The sequence below is a fragment of the Microtus oregoni genome, unplaced genomic scaffold (assembly GCF_018167655.1).
Source record: "Microtus oregoni isolate MIOR12 unplaced genomic scaffold, Mior012 000011F_ref0000422, whole genome shotgun sequence".
In the NCBI taxonomy this organism is placed as follows: domain Eukaryota; kingdom Metazoa; phylum Chordata; class Mammalia; order Rodentia; family Cricetidae; genus Microtus; species Microtus oregoni.
This window is the reverse complement of record NW_024543070.1, coordinates 10,556,820-10,576,017: the sequence shown is the minus strand read 5'-3', so window position 1 is coordinate 10,576,017 and position 19,198 is coordinate 10,556,820. Positions and strand designations below refer to the sequence as shown.

General features: G+C 38.3%; 1 protein-coding gene across 1 annotated transcript; it reads left to right on the top strand.

The window, feature by feature from the left end:
• The first annotated feature begins 2,158 nt into the window (after positions 1-2,158).
• Positions 2,159-5,636, top strand: LOC121453152 (serine protease inhibitor Kazal-type 14). The gene is made up of 4 exons (XM_041659668.1): positions 2,159-2,228; positions 3,070-3,113; positions 4,602-4,738; positions 5,591-5,636. The coding sequence occupies exons 1-4, from the start codon at positions 2,159-2,161 to the stop codon at positions 5,634-5,636; spliced, it is 297 nt and encodes a 98-aa protein (XP_041515602.1).
• The last annotated feature ends 13,562 nt before the right edge of the window (positions 5,637-19,198 follow it).

The window sequence follows — 19,198 nt, the reverse complement described above, 5'->3', positions numbered from 1 at the left end:
TCACCCCCAATAGTCCACCATTGACTTTTCTATTTCTTTAATCTAAATTTCTGCATATGGAAATTGGTCATATTTTAGATGACCCAGATTCTTTTCAGAATCTGCAATATATTTATAGGCAAGCACATTAAAATATTAAAATGGAGTAAGAGATGCATGAACAAAAACAGATACAAATTTGTTATTACAGAATTTTAATAACAATTAAGACTCAAAATCACCATATTAGCAACAAGTGAAAGATATTAATGCAATGTCCGTTCACATTTGGCTTTGGCCTAAAGCATATAACTGCAAGTTTTAAATGACTATTTGAAACTAAGAAAATGTGGTAGTTTAGTTTTCATTGACAAAAGGCAAAAGAAAGTATATTCAAAAACATGATTGAATATTGGCATAAATGTATTATGAGTCATTATTTGTATATCAGTTTAGTTTTAAGGTGGAATTGATAAGTCAACATTTTTAGCACTTCTTTCTAACTTGTGAGACTCCACATCATTTTGCTTTTTTTTTTTCTTGGTTTTTCGAGAGAGTTTCTCTGTAGCTTTGGAGCCTGTGCTGTAACTAGCTCTTGTAGACCAGGCTGGTCTCAGACTCAAAGAGATCCACCTGCCTCTGCCTCCTGAGTGCTGGGATTAAAGGCTTGTGCCACCAACGCCTGCTTCTTTTTTAAGTTTATCTTCTGAATTCTCTGAGTATGTGTTGCCTTCCTTGAAGAAAACAAAAGCTTCTTCATAGAAAACCAGGAAGAAGCAGAAAACTTAGGCAGCCAAAGGAGCCCCACCATGCTAACACCATCCCCATTAATAATGCAAAGGCTCAGGTTGCCTATAGGACAAGGCTGTACCCACTGCTGCTGGCATCTGGATCTCTGCATCACCAATCAGTGCTACAGCCTTCTCTACTTGATGTTGTTGTTTTGTTTTGTTTTGTTTTGTTTTTATTCATTCTCCCTGAAAAGTCTTAAGTGTTGGGGAATGTGTACTGTGTTTGGCTATGCTTTTTCTAAGTATAGTACGCATATTTACACGCTACCCTGGCTGCCCTTTCCTGGAATCAGTTCTCTCCTGTCAAGTCCTTTTCAACATCCCCTGCTGAGATCTGACCTCGACCTAAGTAGAATCGCGTTGGATCTACCAAGGCCTGCTCGAACCAGCACACAATGCCTGAGTGCTTTTTCCTACGCAGCTCCTGCCCTCTCAGGAGGCCCCAGCACTTGAGCTTTAAAGCAGAGGTACCAGCCAAAGGGGAGCTTGTTAACTTAGTCTCCTCCTTATAAGGTGGGTCAGCTATGGCATGGGGCACGGAAGGAGAGGAGGGAAGCTGATGTAATTTGAACTGATGGCTTTTACCATTGCTGCCCCATCCCTGAAGAATTAGAGAAGATGATAGGGGTAAGACAGTTAGGGGCTTAGCAAGATCTTGGTGCCTAAGTTGTCTCAAGCATAGGCAAGACAGGAATCCTGGATCTACTGCTAAAAACATCCAACTGTCATGGAAAGACAGTATTCTCTAGAGACAGTGTTAGGTATGTCTTGGAAATTAGAATTGCTTGCTTGCTTGCTTCTCAGTATCCCAGAATACTCCCGACGAGTTTAATATTCAGTCAGAAGATTCTCGACACAGTCACGTCTGGCTATTGTGTCACTACTCTTGTTTGATTCAAAGACCTCACCTCTACTTTACGAGAGAATATAGACTTCCTTCCCCCTATTTCTCCAGTAATGTCTAGAAATCTCTAGTGCTCCCATTTTGGTTTTGCATCTTTTCAAAAAATAAATGTGAATGGAATTGGGGCTAAGGAGTATCTTTTTCAAGAGATGTAAAAATGTCCCCACACTAAACTAGTATAAGTGTACACACAGAATAGTAACTTCTGCTCCTCCTAAGTTTCCTGAGTACTCACAGCTCTATCACTGCACTCAATAACTGTACTCTTTTGATCTTTTAGATTATTAGTCGAAGTTCAATTTTTCCCATGTATTTATTCTTGAAGTGGTGTGGAACAGGCTGCTAAAGTGGAGTATGCAGTGGTTGGTCTTTCAGCAGCTGTTTTAGCATATTCTGATGATGTCTCCCGGGGTGATTGTAGCACAAGGTGGTGTCCTGAGCCAGGATCTCAGAACAGCATTGCAAGGCTGTACCAGAAGGAAAAATGGTCAAATATTTCCAGGTACTGTGGTCACTTTTGTTCTTCATCATGCTACAATCGGTGCTTCTATCTGGTAAGAAATTTCGCTTTTTCCATCAGAAATACAAAGTTTTGTGGGTGCTAACATTGTAATCTTCAAGTAAATGCTTTGAATTAAAATGATTGTAATGAAAATGCATATGAATATAGGTACAAACACCTGCATACATGCTTGTCCACACATACACGCTGAGAGAAACAGTGGGTCAGACTCTGGGCCAGAGAGTTAAAGTTTTGGTTTTCCTGTATATGATATGCATGTTGGGGTACCTAGTGCATAGGGCCAAGGAGACGCTGATATTCGGGGAGGTAGTTAGTTAGTGGAAGTGACCAGCAGTATCTCTTCATTGCAGAGCACACCTCAGAAATACTTGAAATGCCTCCCAGGGATCCCCAATGGTTCAGAATCTCTGTGGTCTCTCTAGAGCAGAGATTGTGCAGAGAATCACAAGGAGAATAGCATTCTGGGTTTTTCACATGCCTATCACAAATTACTGAGCATTGACTTAAGAAGGTATTATTTCCCTTCCTGCAAAATGCAGGATCCAAACCAAAAAAATTATAAAGTCCTGACCTTTCCCGCCTACTATACCAATCCTCTCCAGCTTGGCAAGTATTAATCAAGGAAAGCATTTGATATTCTGGGAGGGCAACCTCTGTAAGCAGTGATGTACTGTTCCCCTCTGCCGGTGATTTACAGGAGCAGAGTGACAGTCCATATCTTAAAGGGGATGAAAAAAATAAATAAAAGAAATATTATTTTCAATTACTTCAAAATTGTATAGTAAGGAATTGGAGTTTTTTTTCTCCAGGCAGTAGATTAGACTATGATTTATCAGGAATTAAAGTTTGTAACATATTTATGTATTACCTAGTTCCAGGTGCTCGAGTTTGGTGGCCACCACATGGAGTTATTAAGGTAATTGCCTACTAGGTTTTCTAGGACTCAGATTTGAATACAATTTTTCAAAGATTTTTAAAATAAATTGTGTATGAGTGTTTCCCCTGTTTCTATGTAAGCGTATTGTACATTGCCAGGTGTCCACAAGGGCCAGAAATGTGCACTGAACCTTCTGGAGCTGGAGTTACCAATTATTGTAAGCTTTCAGAAGGTGCTGGAAACTGAACCCTGTTCCTCTGCAAGCATCAAGTGAGCAGCAAATACTTTTAAACACTGAGCCATTGCTCCAGGCTCTGAATCAAATGTTTTAGTTTTTTAATTTTATTTATCTATTCTTTGAAAATTTCATACAGGTATATTATGTGTCTTCATTTCGTCTACTTCTGCTCCCTTTCTAACTTCTCCTACTAACCTCCTAATGTTTTTGGTTTTTCTCTTCAAAATTCACTAACTCAAACTACTGATGCTCATGGATACATAGGTTAATAGACTGCCCCTGTTCATTGAATCTTGTTTTTTTAAAAAAAAAACATTATTTCAAAAGTTTACCATGACAATTAAACCTATGACATTTTTTGAGGTCTATTCACATGAAGACTACAGGTCCACGATTCGTTAGTCTACAGTAGAGTGATCTAAACTGGGAACCAAGCCAAATGTAGACAAAGAGAGAGAGAGACAACAGACAGACAGACAGACAGACAGAGACAGAGAGATAGAGACAGAGAGTGAGTTAGAGAGACAGAGACAGGACAGAGACAGAGAGACAAAGACAGAGACAAGAATATCCCAAGGTGTCTGAAAACTCTTTCTGGATGCTAACACTTTCCAGTTGCCAGCCACGAGGAGTTCTAAGACCCATGGACATGAGTGTCCACAAAGTCCCTGCTCTGGAAGAGTTGCGCTTCTGTAGAGAGAGTGGACAGAACACATTCTCTAGGTTGAAAATATGGAATGCAGCAATCTCTTGGATTCTGGAAGCAGAAAAATGTGCAGGAATCTCTGAGCAGAGGCTCAAATTATGTCTGCAGCTTGTGTTTGAGTCAAACAGAAGGGTGTTTTTTTTTCCTTTTTGTCTATCCTGCCCAAACTTGTGTGTATTGTGGGTCCACCAAATGTTTGATTAGTAAAAGAAAGGATAAATTAAAGATTACTTCTTTTGTGCTTTTGTAGACTTCCTGCAGGGCATTCCTTCACTTTTGATGTATTTGTGATTTAAGCTTTGTTTCCTTCATGAATTTAGATGTTTTCTTTTCCTTCACTATAGCTTGCCAGGCCTGTAGGAGCTCCTGACCACAAGACATGATACTTATCAGACCACAGAACGTGATACTTATCAATGGGAATGTGCACAGATTCTAGTGTCATTGTTTTATGCAGATATACTGGGAGAGCCTGGTGACATTGGAATGTGGTTGTGACTTGCTTAGATGCCATTAGTGCAGTCCACAAGTAACCTGTTTTTTGAGTATAGTTCTAATTATACCTTTTTCTGCTCAATTTCAGATCAAGTGTCCTTATAAGAAAGTAAATTTGAGCTGGCTCAATAAAACAGTTGATCCTTGTCCTGGCTTAAAGCAACCCATCTGTGGCACCAATTTCGTAACCTACGATAACCCCTGCATCTTATGTCTTGAGAGCTTGTGAGTGCTCTGTGGGGGTGGGGAAGAAAACTAAGACGAAGCTTGTTGGTTGTGATTTCTATCCACCCTGCATCCAGTAGCCGTGAAATTGGTCTTCCTCTCCCATTTGCGGAGACAGCAAACAGCCCCTTCTTAGAAGAGCCATGGTATCAGAAGGACTACTGGCGTATAAGGTGGATCCATTAAACCGAACAGCGTCTGCTGAGTTCTTTCTCTGAGTCCTGATATTCCCATGTTAGATAGATTCCCTGTAGAAATTCTAAAACACCTCCAATTCTCACCATTTTGATTTTCAGAACAAAGTTTTACCTTCATCTTATGTTAGATATTTTCTGCTGCTTCTTTGTCTATAACTTTCAACTATACTAGCAGAACAGCAGACGTTGGTTCATTGCCTGGGATGGATGACTCAGATCCTTGGATTTACATGACCGGAAATTGGTCATTCGGCACCCAGATTGTAATGCCATAGTGATTTCAGCTTTGATGTATATGAGGCAGGAGAGTCTAAAAGAAGAAAACCATTCCTTGAGGTGTCAGATTGGAGCCCTTCCTCTAGCAATCCTTTAGTAATCACATGCAGGTTGTGAAAAAGAGACTCCACAAAGCCCGAGTCACCCCCATAGTTACTAATCCAGGTGCAGGGAGAGACTGGTGCACAAACAGCTGACTGCACTTACACCTCGTACATCACAAACTCAGGCCCAATCAGACAGATTAGTTCCCAAAGGTCATCGGTTTCTTCAGTGGCAAATGCCCTGGCCTTTGATCTAAGCAGCTCCCTTTGTGGTCTGTCTCTTAATTTCCCAAAGTAAAATGTCTTAATGAAATGATTATTATGCCTCCCTTTAGGAAGTCTCGTGGGAGAATTAAATTTTATCATGATGGAAGGTGTTAGGTGAGTGAATTTAGATATCTTCCATTCCTGACCAGCACAACCACTTCCTTCTTATTCTTTGCCCCTTCTTTTGCTTTTCCTTGCACAGATTCTTGATGACAAAGTTGATGGCTCTGGAGTCCTTCTATGTTTTCATTCGTATATAAACTATTCTGGCCTGGAGATGTCGCTCACTGGTAAATCACAGTCTCTCAGTTTGGAGGACCCTGGGATCAATTCTGATGACTACCAATAAATAAAAAAAAATGTTCCTTAACATCTTGGCTTGTGTCTTGGATCTGTGTCTTCTATAGTACTAGTAAAGCAGAATGAACATCTGCACTATGGGTCAAAGACAGGCAGTATTTTTATCAGCTCTTTAGCATTTTCAATGATGGCCTGATTTATATAAAACCTCAAGGGCTTCCCCATATCAAATTTCTCTATATTCCATTATCACTTTAAAATTTAAACAGTTTATAGAACACTGTGGCCTTCCTAATCAATCTCTGCTGCCCAGCTTTTGTAAATCCCTCTTGAAATATTGGAACTTTCATTATTTATGTCTTTCTGTTATGTAGTCTTTCTGTGTGCCCCAGTCGGCCTTATGCCCAGACTGGTCTCAAACCTGAAATTCTCCTGCTTTAGACTCCCAAGCAGTTGGAATAACAAGAGAGTGTCATTGTGCCCCATTGTATCAAGGTGTGAGCCTTGATACAGAGGATCTATACATATCTAACATGGCACCATGTCTTCAATGATGCTAATTTTCTCCACAGAAGAATATGAATACCCCACTGATCTTTTTTTTTCTTAAATTCTGAAGACACAGTTTATTCTTTGGGACACATATAAAATATGTCTCTCGAGGTCATAATAACTCATTTGTGTGCATGTACACGTATTTTCTAAGAGGGTCAGCAGGCTCACGGGCGCTCGTGTGTTATCCTCCTTGGTCACATCTGGCCTGGGAGAAAAGTGACTTTTTACTTGTCAGTGCCCTGCGAGCTGTGCCAGCATGACGACTCGGTGGCACATGAAGGGCTGCAGTGAAAATGAGATTTCATCTTCAGAATTTGGAAGCAAAGAGCCCTGAGGGAAAAGGAGGTATTCTGCCTTCATAGGATGCCAACTCCCATGACGTTAAGTTCTTGATACAGGAACATAAAGAGCTCGAGGGAGGATCATTTCCAATGCTCCTGCTTCTCTATCACCTTCATGAATCTCTCTTTGAAAAGTATGAGTCCCACGTTAAGGTCACACAGTGAATCTTTTATCTTAAGTAGGCACTATTGGCGTCCTGTGTATGACCTGGGCTCTGTTATCTTTTCATGTGCATACTTCTCTCTTCCATGGAGAGCAACCTACAATCTGTTGAGCCCTTTGATCAGCATGGTTCTGCATAGTAGCCATTTTTGTCTCTCCTTCCTCTCAGTTCTGTGTCCTCTGTTCAGGATAATTCCAAATAGGTTATGCTCTCCTTTTTCTGGAATATCCCCAAATATGAATGCCTAGGTCAGTCATGGAGATAACTTAGTACTCAAAAACAATATTCTTCCGTGTCTTGTGTCATTTAGTCTAATGTCTTGTTAACTTTTTTACATACTACATCACAGATAATTTCTCCAGAAAGACATTGTCAGAAAAGAAAAGAAAATGTCTTTATCATGCCACTGTCCTGTTTTTCCTCTAGAATTTTCTAAAGTTCGCACTAGAACATAATATTATTCTTTTCCTAAAGAATTCCAAAAGACAAGACTGTTTTGTAAGAGTACAGTTGAGTCTAGCAAACAGAAACTCATGTCTGTAAAATATGCTGCACCTAACTGGTCAAAGGCTTTGATGGTATTTTTTTCCATAGACATTTCTGAAGATGGAGAAGAGAACAGCGTGCATTGAAATGTGAGGTTGTTTTCTTCTGTGAGTCCTTGTCTTCTCTTCTCTCACCACTGCAGAGCAGAAAGTCATTTCTGCCTTGAGAATCCTGACTCCAGCAGTCACTGGTCATGGTCCTCGCCTCTTCCTCCCTCCTGCACTCACTCCTTCCTTCTCTTCCTCCCTTTCCTCCCCCCCCCCCCCTGGCTCCTTTGTCTCTCACATTCTCTCTTATCTCTCATCTGACGCTAGATGATTATTTTTCCTCTTTGGTACTTTGTTTGAAACCTTTAAACATATCAGTTCTCAGTCTTATGGCTAAGACAAAATGTTTTCATTTCAAAATATAACTTTATCCTGTCATTCCTAATCACTTCCAGACTTGCCTGTTCTTATCTTACCCACCCATGACCTTAGACTGACAGTCGTCCTAACCTAGTCTATGTACCTTAAATATCTACATTGAGACCACGCCATCATCCTAGTACCAAATACTAGATGTCTTAATTTCTTTGACATATGGAATCTTTAATCATTTTATACAATATAAGTCCTGTTCTCTTTTTATAAATTTGATCCTGCATGTTTTTACACAATAGAAGTTAATTTAAGTGTTCTCTAAGTCCTTAATACTAAAGATAAATGTCTAACCCTAACGTCTACATATTCTTATGTCATCATAAGTATGGATTATGTTATACCTTCAAGTATTTATTTAATCCAAACTATTGTGTTGTAGTAGGTTTTGATACTCTTTTTTATCTCAGCCTCTATCTTCTTCTTCAAGCCATCATTCTTTTAAAATTGCATAAACAGTTAAACACAACATGCTAAAATCACCACCCATTGTGAATTACAACACAAATTAACATCTCAGTCTAACCTGTAAGATGCATTCTTTGCTCTGCTACAGTAACTGTGAAGAGCATCTTCAACGGGATAAAAGCCTGGAAGGACTTGTAACCACCTCAGCGTGGCCACCAGGTGGCAGTAAAGTACTGCAGCTTAGACCAATACCTGGAAGGCCATCAGCTTGATTGAATGCTACAAAGGTGTCTGTGAGAGCAGATGGAGTTGTACATACTCTGTAAGCTAAGCCTTCTCGTAACTTAACAAGACAACAACACTTTTCTTCCCAGAAAAGTGACTGTGTCTGATACACATCAGGTTTGGCTCTTACTAAGGCCTCACATGGGGACCATATACTTAGGGAAAGTTTGTAGCAGAGTATTCTAACCAAAGGATGTTCTAGCAAATGGCATGTTTGTAAGTAATTTTAAAATTGTTCCTTTAATATTGTGAAGTTCCTCTTAGTTTCAGGCTCTTGTTAAAGAGTTTAGCAAGTTAATTCCAAGGCATAGACATGAGTAAACTGTTTCTCATACATTTTCCAAATATAATTCAAGAATGTCAGGGGTCTGGGCTTATTTAAGTAGAAAAGAACTCTCATTGTTACTAAAATAACATGCAGGCAACAACAAAAACCCCCATAGTGGTTAATTTCTTAACTTAAAATTTATTTATATAACATCCTGATAGCTTATAAATAGATACAATCCTAAGGCATAGTACGATGTTCTGAGCACTACATTTTGTGGTGAGATATTTGGATTTTTTTCTCATATATTTCGAAGGAAGAGAACTAAATTATGCTACTTTGCAGCTGATTTCAGAAACTTACTATTTTCCACTGAAACTAAAATTCCTGTCTCCTGACTAACTCATGCCCCCTCCAAACTCCCACCTGCAAATTCCTGTGTCCTTCTGTGAGGTCGAAGTGCTCAGATGCCATATGTGAGATCTGGCAGCTTTTGTTTGTCTTTACCTAGGCAATCTCATTCATTTTTCTAGCTTTTTTTCATGATGTTGCCAAAGACAGAATTTCCTTTTTAGGAAAAACAATCTCCATTGCTTAGTGCTTTCTTATCCATTGGTGAGCAAGCTCTGAGTTCTATTTTCTGTTTGTCCCTTGGGACTAACGTTACAGAAACAGGACTATTCCTATCTTCTTATACACGCAGCATATTTATTAATGCATAAAAATTACATACTTGGTGTACATATGTATTTGTATTAATCCATTCGGTGTAAACATTGTAATTGTCATTGTGTTATGTTTGGAGCCCTTCAGGTCTTCTTTCTAATCTGGCTTTGTCAACTGTGTTTTTTTGCTCCCATTCAAAAATGTCATGGCCCAGGTCAATAGTATAGAGCTTTTTTCTGTGACTATCTATGTTTACAAGTTCATGTCTCATCGGTTATTCTTTTTTCTTTTTTTTTTATTGAAAAAAAATTCCGCCTCCTCCCAGGCTCTCATTTCCATCCCCCTCCTCCCACTCCTCTCCCCCTCCCCCACTCCTCTCCCCCTCCCTCTCCAGTCCGAAGAGCAATCAGGGACAATGGCACTGGGTTTTGATCCTACTTCATGTTCTGGCTTCGTGGGAGCCTAGCCAGTTTGGATGCTTACCTTCCTAGACCTGGATGGAGGGGGGAGGACCTTGGACTTTCATCGGTTACTCTTTAATCTATTTTTATATAAGGCAGGAGAATATTTTTCTCCCATCTAGCATTGCATCTGTTAAGCAGCTTTTCCACCCTCTGATAATCCTCAGTTACCACGAAATCAGCTTTTTGTGAGTGTCAATTCTACATAGGCATGATATCATGTAGTATTTTTTCTATGTTTGAATTATTTCAGTTAATGTATTGAGTTTGGGGTCAGTTGGCATATTAAATGATGACATCTTATTTCTATGACTGAGTAGTATATTGTATATGCGTGGCATGTTATGTTTCCTTTCCTTCATTCTTTGAGAATTCCGTATGTGTACACATGCATTATCGTTATAACTCTTCCCCCTCAAACACTTCCAAGATCATGTAATGTTTGCATCAATGGGAGTATCTTACCAGGATGGTTGTTGTAGCTCACAGTGTTCATCACTGGATAATACTTAGGATGACTTTTCTTCTATCAGTAGCAAGGACAGTACCTTCTGGAAATGAAAATGCTAGCCAGTAGAAAGAAAGAACTTAGGTAAATATCTTGATTTCTCCAATCCTCTGCCCCAACTGTGCGGTATGCTAAGCAATAGGCCTCACCATATCTGCTACTCAGACTTGTATCTGCTTTCTTCCTTCACCCACCACTGCTGATGGTAACTAGTACATTGTTTCTCTGGCTCTAGATGCTTGACATTTTCTCTTTTTACCACTCATATGTCAGACTATGGAATATTTTCCTTCTGTGTATGGTTTATATCACGGGCATACACGTCTTCCCAGCCTATCCATTCTGTGGTGATTGGTAAGATCTTTTGTTATCATTTTATTTCTATCATAGGTTACTTGTGTTGTTTGATGGACACTTAAATTGCTTCCATAACTTGGATTTTTTTAAAGTTACAGTAAACATGGGCGTGTGTAACTTGAAGAGTTGGCGATTTTATATTCTTTGAGAGCATGCCCAGAAGTAGACCACAAGCTATGCAGCATGCCTCAAATCCAAAGCAAGTCAAGCAAACTCAGAGTAACTTGTTATTTTTGTGTGGCAAGAATACCTAAAGTCTATCCATTTAGCAATAATATAAAATACAATGACAATCATAGAAAAATACAATCTGCCAATATTGAACTATGAAGGACTAGAAAAGTTTAAACAGTCAACAAAAAGAGTTGAATTAGAAATTAAGGTTCCCCAACAGGAAAAGCTCAGGAAGAGTTTATTTTTTATTTGAAGCCTAGCAAATATTCAAACAATAGTTACTTCCTCTACTTCTTAAATTCTTCTCCTCATACGGAACTGGAAGAGCTATTTCTAAGCACATTATACAGGACTAGTAAGGTAACAATAATGCCAAGCAGAGACATCAGAAATAGAAACGGCAAGTTAATAACCATGATAGACACTGAGGCAAAAATATCAATAAAATCCTAGGAGATAATTCAGCGAAATACCAACAGATGATACATTATGACTAAATGATTGCTTTTTCTATAGCATGTAAACCTTTAGAATTACGTTGACTTTTTTTTATATTAAGGAAAAAGAAACTAAAAACTAAATACAGTCGTTGATATAATAAAAACACCTTCAAAACATAGCCTTCTTTCTGAACAAACTCCCAGAACACTTTATTAAAAGTAGAAAAGTTACTTATCATGCAAAGACCATCTGTGGGAAATTGACAACTAACATCATAATCAACAAAGATATATTGACAGGTTTTCCTTCTAAATCCTGAACAAGACAAAGAAGGATGCTCTTGTTATTTCCATAGTATCATAAATCCAGAAGTAGTAGCAATAGAAATCTTATTAAAATGATTAAAAATTAAAACTGACAAAAAACAATCAGGATTACAATTAGTAAGGAAAAAATAAAACTATCTATATTTGAAAGTGACTTGATCTCAGAAGCAGGAAACCTCTGACATTCTGCCAAAAGGGGGACAGGTGGAGAGAGGGCTCAGTGGCTTGAAGCCCTTGCTGCTTTGCAATGGACTGGCTTTGGTTCCCACACCCACACGAGTGGTCAAGGTTATCTGTAAACCCTGTTCAGAGAAGTTACCACCCTCTCCTGACTTCCTTGGCTACCAGACTCTCAAACACTCATGCACACAATGAAAGCATATAAATAAGTAAGTAAGTAAATAAATAGTGAAGTCAGTTAAGTTTCAGATTGTAAAATCAACATAGAAAATTCAGGCACAAAAATAATGACCGTTAAAAGCCAAATATGAATATAGGTAGGTAGGTAGGTAGGTAGGTAGGTAGGTAGGTAGGTAGATGATAGATAGATAGATAGATAGATAGATAGATAGATAGATAGATAGATAAAATATTTTAAAATAAACTTAACCTAGGTGAGAAGTAATCTCTGCAGTGACAATTGTCATTCAAGTGAGCTTTGGGGACCATATCATTTTCTCCACTGATGCAGCACCCCTCATTTGACTTTGCTTCGGTGAATAACATGCCACCTACACTTGGGTAAAAAGCTCCGGTGAAACTCAGTGGGTCGCACAAGAAAACATGAAAGCAGGAAGACACATTGTTGGGACAAAGGGCTTCAGTTACAGAGGAAAGAAGATGAAAAAGGACTAGGCGAAGCAAATAATTAAAATTTGCTAGATAAATGTATAAAGCAGTTGAACAATAAAAAAAATAACTAGAAAAAATTCAAAGAGTAAAATAAACAGAAAGATTCACCATATTTATGGATCACAGAATTATGTTAAAATGTCCATTCACCTAATCCAGTGTAAAGATGAATTATAATTTTTTTTAAAAAAAACCCTATAACATCCTTCACAGAAATATAGAAAAATGAAACTAAAACTTGGAAGCACAAAAGACTCTGATGAGTCTGAGAAATTTTAGGAAAGAACAGAGTAATTTCTTGATTTTAAGTTATATTACAAAGCTATATTATCAAACAGTATTCTCCTGGCATAAAAAATCACAAGGTCAAAAAAACAGACATAGAGACCAGAACCAAAAGGACACAATGGAAATTACAGCCTTTTCTCTGAGCCGTCAAAGCTTGGTTTACTCCAGAAAAAGAGCCAAACAGAACCTTATTTTAAACTCCATGCAAGCATCCTTTCAAAAAAGTTATATTCTTAATTTCTTTATTTTGTAATCTCTTAGATGAACATCTCATTATGGTCATCAGAGTTTTCCAAACACCGTTACATAATCATTGTTCCTTATCTAGAGCTATTTCTAAGAAAATTATGCCTTAAAAAATGGTTGTTACATTTAAAGATATCAATTTAATATAACATGATTGTGATGACATTATTTTTGGCTCTTTCTGTGTGTGTGCATGGACGATGGATACATGGACCTGCGTGCATATGTGAAGGACAGTGGTTGATGTCACTTGAACCTGGAAAAGACAAATTGGCTGGACTGAATAGTCAGTCAAGCCCCAGGACTTCCCAATCTCTTTCTACCACTGCTGGGTTTGCTGGTCCTTTCTGCCACACTCTGGCTTTTTACTTTAGTGCTGGATAGCTGAACTCACGATCTCATGCTTGTGCACCAAACACTTTGCAGACTGTGTCATATACCCCAAATCTGATCACCATCATCATCACCATCATCACTGTCATCACCATCAATCATTATCACAATAGTAATAATAACAAATAAAGCATATGGAGAAGTAGCCACTGCAAATATCACACATAAAGTGTATATATGTGCACATGATTAAGAGAGAACTGTCAACTTCTCTTTATGATGCAACATCTGTTTGAAAAAATAGTCCTAATGGAATCTTTCCACTGCCATGGGGAGCACCTTGCTCAATTTCCTCAGCTTGCTGAACATTTTCCAGCAGATGAAATGGGACATGGACAAACGAGCCTGTCAAAAGCATGCACTCTGTATTGTAAGAGCAACTTCAATGAGTACACACTTACTCAACATCAATGTTCCAGTGGAAATCAGGGCATGTTATCATCATGACTAAGTTTTAAAAGAGGAAAATCCCATATTGCAGAATAGCATCTGAACCTGAAGCAAAACCTTTGTCTCTTTGTCAGTCACATCCCAATAGACCTCGTTGTTGCAAAAGGACTCGTGACTAAGAGAAGAAATCACTGCCTGGGACAGAGAAGACTTTCTGCGCCACCTCCCTAGCACACCTGAAACTATTTGATTAGGTAACTGAATCTTTGTCTTCCACATAGGACTGTAAATTCTTTGCTGGCTGATCACTTGTCAACTTGGTGTCCATTGGGCTGATACCTGTAGGTGTTTTATATGCATTTATTAAGTAGTTTATAAGCTTGAGAGCCAACGATTGTATATTACACAAAGAACTGTGATCCTGTTCCAGCTCCTTATCCACTGATGCACAGCTGTTGAGAATTCAGTTCATCCTGCTGAGCATTTGTTTGCTGACCTGTAAAACGACATGCTGCTTTATCAACATTTCACACAATTGAACACTAAAGATTAGTATCACAAGTGCAGTTTTCAAAGAACATTCTTAAGAGGCGAGGGCCAGCTCACGAAGAGGCAAGAAGCCAAGTGCACTGGCTACTTCCTCCCCTTTCCATAAGAGCTCAAAGCATGATTGAAAACTGAGACAAAACTCCTCTTTGAGATGTTAAATCCAAAGCTTTATTCTGTGATAACTGAGCACTAAATCTGCTGTTTAAAAAAATCCCCAAATAAAAAAATAGAGGTGGGCAGTCCTTGGGCTTCCCACAGGTCAGGGAACCCTGATTGCTCTTCGAGCAGATGAGGGAGGGGGACTTGATCGGGGGAAGGGGAGGGAAATGGGAAGCGGTTGTGGGGACGAGGCAGAAATCCTTAATAAATAAATAAATTAATTAAAAAAAAAAGAAAGAAAGATTTAAAAATTTCCAAAGAAAAGGATAAGTACTTCAAAAAAACATTATAATAAACAGCAGCATAATCTTTCCTACTAAAAAACATGAGAAATACTCAAAAACTATATTAAAATTAAAAAATATTACATTAAAAATAGAATATAAAATAATACACACCAAAGGACAGGATAATCCAGTGATCTTCAGCATTAATTGCAGAGATGGGTTCAAGTCAGAAAACATTTAGAACCCCCATTCTCAAACACATTTCCTATTTAAAGTTCTATAGTCACCTCCTACTACCACATCTAGTTATGTACTATATCTATGTAAAATCTTTTTATTTTTCTAACAAAGATGATTTTTTTTTCTTTTTATAGGAGGAAGAAGAATCATTGGCTGGGCTTGGCAGATTATATCTGCAAACCAAATACTCGGGCATCAAAGGCAGGAGGATGGCCTGATCTTTAAGGTCAGTCTAAGATAAATAGTGAGTTACAAGTCAGCTTGAGCTACATACAGCATGAAACTATCTTTAAAAAATCAATAAAATAAAATGCAACTAGGCATTATGAAACACACCTATCCCAGTATTTGAAGATAAAGACAGGAGAATCAGGAGTTCAAGACCGTCCTCAGAAAATTAGATAACAGTCTGGAATACACAATACTCTGACTGAAAAAAAAATCCTAAATAAATTATAAAGTAAAAGAAAGAAAGAAAAATGTCAAGCCAATGACCATAAATTCTATTTTAAGAAATCGGTAAAGAAAGAGGAAATGAAACCAAAATAAACATAGGAAAGGAAATAAATATTAAAAGGGAAAAATAAATAAAATAAAACCCAAGAAAACACAAGGGAAAAAAGTGAATCTAAAAGTTAAGTAAAAGCAAGTCACTTATAATTAGTAAAACTGATACAACTCTAAGCTCATCAATCAGAAATAATACAAAGATGTAAAACACTAATAAGAGTGGCTGAATCAACAAGTTCAACCCCTTCCACACCTCTCCATTCATTATTGGACTAAAAACTCTACTCAAAGCAGGAAGACAAGAAAGAAGAAAAAAGAAAAAAAAAGAGAAAAAATATTATAAGAAAAAGGATAGTGCTGTGGGACAATGGTCTGTATCCTGTCAATTATATTTTAAATAAATGCTGATTGACCAATAGCCAGGCTGGAAGTATAGGCAGGACAACCAGACAGGAAGTAGAGGCAGGTCAATGAGAACAGGAGAATTCTGGAAAGAGGAAAGCTTGGTCGGCAGTCCTGTCCCAGCCACAGAAGAAGTAAAATGTGACTGCCCCACTGAATAAGGTACTGAGCCACGTGGCTAACATAGACAAGAATAATGGGCAAATATAAGTTATAATAGTTAATAAGAAGCCTGAGATAATGGGCCAATCAGTTTCTAACTAATGTAGACCTTTGTGTGATTTCTTTGGGACTTAACGACTGCGGGAACCAGGCAGGACAGAAACCCCGACAACAGGATAGTAAGAATATCATGATGTTCTATGCAAGAAATATGATAAAATCTATTTTTCAAGAAGGAACTCAGTTCAGAAAAGAGCAGGCCTCCCACGGATATCAACAAAACATCGCATATCACGTTGCAGTAAGACTAAGCACCTCCCCTGGAAAAGCTTCCCAAGAACCACAGAAAAGGAATGGATTGGGGAGCAGGATGGGACAGGGAAAGGAATGGGAGGAAAGGAGGGAGGGGAAACTGCAGGTGGGATGTAAAATAAATAAATTAATTAAATATTTTTTTAAAAAAATAAGGATCTCAGTAAGTGAATTAAGCAAGGCTGAGAGATACAACAATAAGTGCAAAATAAATTGCATTTATAATAAATTTTTAATTTTAACTAACAGATAATGCATATAGATTTCTGAGGAAACAATGAATACCTTCATACAATAATGTAGAATTGTTAAATTAAGAGGATGATCTATATCCTCACATATTTTTTTATAAATTTATTTATTTATTAAAGATTTCTGTCTCTTCCCCGCCACCCAATTCCCTCCCCTTCCCCCAATCAAGTCACCCTCCCTCTTCAGCCCAAAGAGCAATCAAGGTTCCTTGCCCTGTGGGAAGTCCAAGGACCGCCCACCTCCATCCAGGTCTAGTAAGGCGAGCATCCAAACTGCTTAGGCTCCTCCAAAGCCAGTACGTGCAGTAGGATCAAAAACCTATTGCCATTGTTCTTGAGTTCTCAGTAGTCCTCATTGTCCACTATGTTCAGCAAGTCCGGTTTTATCCCATGCTTTTTCAGACCCAGGCCAGCTGGCCTTGGTGAGTTCCCAATAGAACATCCCCATTGTCTCAGTGTGTGGGTGCACCCTTTGCGGTCCTGAGTTCCTTGCTCGTGCTCTCTCTCCTTCTGCTCCTGATTTGGACCTTGAGATTTCTCTCCAGTGCTCCAATGTGGGTCTCTGTCTCCTTTCATCGCCTGATGAAGGTTAATATTCAGAAGGATGCCTATATGTTTTTCTTTGGGTTCTCCTTATTTAGCTTCTCTAGGATCACTAATTATAGGCTCAATGTCCTTTGTTTATGGCTAGAAACCAAATATGAGTGAGTACATCCCATGCTCCTCTTTTTGGGTCTGGCTTACCTCACTCAGGATAGTGTTTTGATTTTGCTCTTTAGTTTGTTTGCCTGTTTATTCATTCTGAATATTTGTTTTATTTTTTAAAATTTTGTACACGAGCACATTGTTTACAACATTCCTACCCCAACTCTTTCTCTCTCTCCAACCCTTATGATACCAACATATTTTTGAAATTATTTACTTCTCCTTCAAATACACACACACACAAACACACACACACACACACACACACACACACACACACATGAATGTACTAATAAAACCTACTGACAGGACTGGAGAGAAGGCTCAGAGGTAAAGAGCACTGGTTTCTCTTCCAGGGGCCCTGAGTTCAATTCCCAGCAAACACATGGTGGCTCACAACCATCCATAAAGAGATCAATCTGATGCCTTTTTCTGGCGTGAAGGCATACATGCAGTCAAAGTACTCGATACATAATAAATAAATAAATAAATAAATCTGAATCAAATCCTACTGAATCTATTTAGTGTTACTAACATGTGTTTAGGGCTGACCACTTGGTAATCCATCAGGGTTTTATCTCTGGAGAAGACTGATCCACCTCAATAAGGAACTGTTAATTATCAACAGCTCTTCACTTCAGGTGAGGCCCTGTAAGATTTCCCCATCTATATTGGCTTGTCAACCACTGTTGTCATTGTTCAGACCTTAGCTAGGCCACCATATTGCTAAATTTTTTGGCAGAAGTCATGTTGTCACCCCCTGGGAATGGCACATAAATGTTTTGCAAATGGAGCTTCTTAGATGACAAGGCCGTTTGAAGAACCCCATCCACTTGGCAAGAACCTGCGGCAACAACACTGCAGACTCCTGTGCTGATTCTAGAGGCTCATGGGCTTCAGGCATCTCTGACTCTCTCTGTGCTCATTCCTATGATAACTCTTGATTTTGCTTTGCTAGTCTTGATTGTGCCTGAGGTTACTGGTAGTAAAACCTCTGATCCGTTACAGAAACCGTTTTCTCTGGTTGCCCCTCACTGCCTTTGCATCATCATGAGAAAGGAAGAGCAACTCACTAAGATTAATGACTACTGGTATTCAATTATTCTAAAAGGAGATAAATATAATCCAAAGAACTTACAAACCTGGAAAATGATTTTCTAGAAGATACATATAAGAAAAACATTAAAAACTTATAGGAAGTAATAAGGAAAAGATATAGAACACAAAATGGCATATATCTCTCTGGCTCCAGGACGTGTATACTCAGATATTTTTCCAATGTCAAAATATCAATAAAGGAATATAAAACTCCCTGTTCTCTTAAGAGAAAGGCACATGCTGAAATTTTCAGTAAGAATGGAAATTTAGTCCCAACAATTAAAGAGTTAGGTTTTTATTGTTACTATTTTGAGAACTTATAAATTTATGCTAGGATGATAACTGTAGTCCACATAAAAGTGGTGTACAGGTTACTTAGAAACTGGCATACACCTGAAAATGATAACCTAGGCATGACAATATACTCAACTGATTTCAAAATATGAAAATGTCATATTGTTAAGAATTAATCACAGGGCTTAAATCTCTTTCATTGTAACCACATGTTTGTTGCTGGCCAGAGAACAGTATGAATAAGAGGTGCCTGGCTAGATATAAACATTTGGCTTGCATTATAATGATAAGGGGTAAAGGGAGTGGTAAAGGAAGAGAAACTAAAATGAGTCAATGCTAATCATTCTTGGAAAATGCTTAAAGAGAAATGCTTTGAAAT

Bases quoted from the DNA above. Each gene is read 5' to 3' on its own strand.
- LOC121453152 (XM_041659668.1), top strand. From the start codon at position 2,159: ATGGTCAAATATTTCCAGGTACTGTGGTCACTTTTGTTCTTCATCATG. The intron at 2,229-3,069 runs GTAAGAAATTTC...TGTATTACCTAG, and splicing joins ACAATCGGTGCTTCTATCTG to TTCCAGGTGCTCGAGTTTGG. The intron at 4,739-5,590 runs GTGAGTGCTCTG...GCCTCCCTTTAG, and splicing joins ATCTTATGTCTTGAGAGCTT to GAAGTCTCGTGGGAGAATTA.